Consider the following 3,339-nt stretch of genomic DNA (forward strand, 5'->3'; position numbering starts at 1 on the left):
TTTGACGAAAGATCGCGAAGCAAAAATCAGATGTTCAAGATATAATTAACACCCTTCCCATTGACAAAGATACGTTGAAACGACAATTGACTGCTTTGGATACTAAAATCACGGACGAATTAGAAAAAGAAGTGGGTGTGATTAAAAACTTTCTTCAAAATAAATTTCGAGATGATATGAAAAATATCAGGTCAATCTTTTGGTATCTAGAATTCATGACGATTTTTTGAGACAAGAGAAAAAGTTGAGCAAATTAGAAGCTATTGTCACGGACAAATCGTATTATTTCAATCTTCCATTCGAAAGTGACACCGTCTTCGATAGAAAAGACCGAAGTTGTAAATCAAACAAATACGGATTCAAAGCAGAAATAAAAGTGGGTGCTCTCATAGACGGAGAACCTAAAAACGTATTCGATATCGGCGAAACGCAATGGTTTACTTTTCGAGGTAATTGTCTGATTCAAATAGAGTTTCCCATGAAGGTTAAAGTCAATAAAATAGTCTTCAAACAAACCGGTAATGCCGTCAAACATATTTCATTATTCAATGATGGTAATTTGGAAGAGAATATACGTTTGATTGATAAAAGGGATCAGGAAATTGAAACGAAAAATGGTAAATATGTAGACACCTTTAAAATAGAAGTAGAAAATTTTAAGGATATCATTGGAATCAAAGATTTGGATATGATATTGAAGACGGAAAATCCACCATCAAGCAACATTGTCAAAATTCCATTTTTGATTAGAATAAACAAACACCCACCAATAGAATCGAGCAGTCACGAGTTTTTACGAACAACAGACTTTGAATACGTAAAACTGTTTTTTGTTTTAGGTGTTGGTGAAAAATACACCTCGATCGATGTTCATAAAAGTCAACAAGAACAAGAGTTTATAGTACATTTAACGTTTGTCGAAGGTACCAACTACATCCTTCGTGGTGGTGGTTATATTTGTAGAGCCAAGATTAACATCAAAAAAGAAAAAATAAAATATCCCTATCATCTTAAAGAGGACCATACGAAAAAAGAAATGTCGTTAGTACGCGTAAATGTTTTTACTTTTAATACCCGCGAATATAATAATGATAAGCCAACCAAGGCCCTTCTATACGATATTCCGTGGTTTTAGTTATCGGAAATTCACTTAATCTAACGACTTAAAAAATGGAACTCGAAAGCAGACAACAATACATGATAGACAAACAAGAAGAGTTGAAAATAAAGTTGAGACAGTGCAATACATGCAGGAAAACATGGAGTAGAATCGATTCTTTTTTCAAAACAGCGAGCACAGTTCTAACGGTAGGAGTAACGGTGGCAACGGCCGTGACTGGTGGATTAATGCTTCCAGTCATCGTCCCAACCGTATTGGCTGCATTAACAGCCGTAAAACGACTTCTTGCGGTCTCATCACTTTAGGTTTCACGAGCAAAAAGAAAGCTCATTATAAAAAGAAAACGGATATCTTGAATATGTATCTTAATCAATTGTACATCTTTTTCGAAAGATCGAGAGAAGACAAGAACATAACAGTTGAAGAATTAAAAGAATTCAATGAAATTTTGGACAAATTCCATACAGAAATATCAGCGGTCAAAATAAAGAAATAATCAAAAATATATACTTAAAAAAATATGAATAAAATCGAACTTGCAGACGATGAAACATTGATAAAAAACGCCCTATTTTCCGATGTGATCAAGGCTATCTCTGATAAATTTAAAACATTCAAAGTACAAATTAAAATAGATGGAGAGATAGTCGAGGAAGGGAATCACAGACAATACATGTCACTCCTCGGTTTCAATGCCAAAACCTTTCACAATATCTTTTCAAATATGGACAAAAAATCCGATGCTTCCGATTGGTATTTTACAGGAAAAATAATTTTAATGAAAGACAATTTCCAAGAAATAAAAAGATCGAGAGTTGGCAGAGGAGGAACTGATCTACTTAAAAAGATTAATGAATTCGTCGGCGAAAATTGTTACATACCTACAGATGGTTCTCTTATCGCTGACAACATGGCCTCTTTCCGCATTGCACGGGTGAAAGCCAAGCGGACTATCCGCCAAGCAAAGAGGTCGTCATGGCAGGAGTATGTTTCAAGGATCAACAGATTCGTAGGATCAAGGGTAAAGCGGATACAATATCTGTGAACCATCTAGAGGTAGATGGTTCAACTCTCACTATTCTTCTAGATATTGCTAATTCCTTAGGCCATAATTTTTCTTATAATTCTTCCTCTAACTTTTCCTCGGATGCTTTTCGGAAAGTGAAACTCCAGGAAGAGAGGAAAAGACTTACTTTTGCATCAAAAAACGAGGAATATTATAATAATAAATTTACGATCTCGGAATTAAAGTTTTCTTTGAAACAGGCTCGTGATACAGCTACTGGGCCTGACGATATACATTATCAGATCCTAAAACATCTCCCTTACCCAACATTAAAAAAACTTTTATGTATATTCAACCAGATTTGGGATGACGGTGTATTTCCTCCATCTTGGAGGATCGCTACCATTGTACCCATTCCTAAACCTGGTAAAGATCCTACGAATCCTACTAATTACCGCCCTATTGCATTAACCAGCTGCATTTGTAAAACCATGGAACGAATGATCAATCGAAGGCTCGTTTGGCACCTTGAGTCAAACAATCTTCTTACCAACCTCCAATGTGGATTTCGGAACCCAAAAGGAGCACTCTTGATCATCTCGTTAGATTTGAATCGTTTGTCAGGGATGCCTTCATCCAAAATAAACATCTTGTAGCCATATTCTTTGATTTGGAGAAGGCTTATGACACCACTTGGAGATATGGCATTCTTCGTGATCTCTTTGACTTCGGTCTCAGAGGAAGATTGTCATTATTCATCTCCAATTTCCTACATGATATAACGTTTAAGGTTCGACTTGGCTCCATTTTTTCAGATCCTTTTCCTCAGGATAATGGAGTTCCACAGGGTAGCATATCATCCGTTACCCTGTTCTCTATTAAAATTAATTCCATCACGTTGTGCCTTAGACGGGGGGTTGATGGCTCTCTGTATGTTAATGTGTTATGGCTCTACAAACATGCAGACGATTGAGCGTCAGTTGCAGCTTTGCTTAAACAACTTACAGCAATGGGCAACTAACAATGGATTTAGGTTTTCGAAATCAGTAGTATATGTCTTTTCAGATATGACGTATTTCACATGCTCAGCTGTTTCAATGCGTCATATCCGAAAAGACACAACTGTTAAAATGTATTATAACAGACTCCCCAAACTGTTAAAAATGTATTATAACAGACTTCCCAAACTGTTAACTATGTATCATAACAGATT

The 3,339-nt window shown here is 36.0% G+C and overlaps 1 protein-coding gene across 1 annotated transcript in view; it reads left to right on the forward strand.

The window, feature by feature from the left end:
- Positions 1 to 1,135, forward strand: part of LOTGIDRAFT_175827 (hypothetical protein) — a gene marked incomplete at both ends in the record, with an annotated part of 22,572 nt that extends 21,437 nt beyond the window's left edge. The window contains one exon of the mRNA XM_009060833.1: positions 211 to 1,135. Within this exon, the coding sequence (XP_009059081.1) occupies positions 211 to 1,135 (925 nt within the window). The remainder of the gene's footprint in view (positions 1 to 210) is intronic.
- Positions 1,136 to 3,339: the final 2,204 nt, after the last annotated feature.

Source organism: Lottia gigantea, assembly GCF_000327385.1.
Source record: "Lottia gigantea unplaced genomic scaffold LOTGIsca_443, whole genome shotgun sequence".
In the NCBI taxonomy this organism is placed as follows: domain Eukaryota; kingdom Metazoa; phylum Mollusca; class Gastropoda; family Lottiidae; genus Lottia; species Lottia gigantea.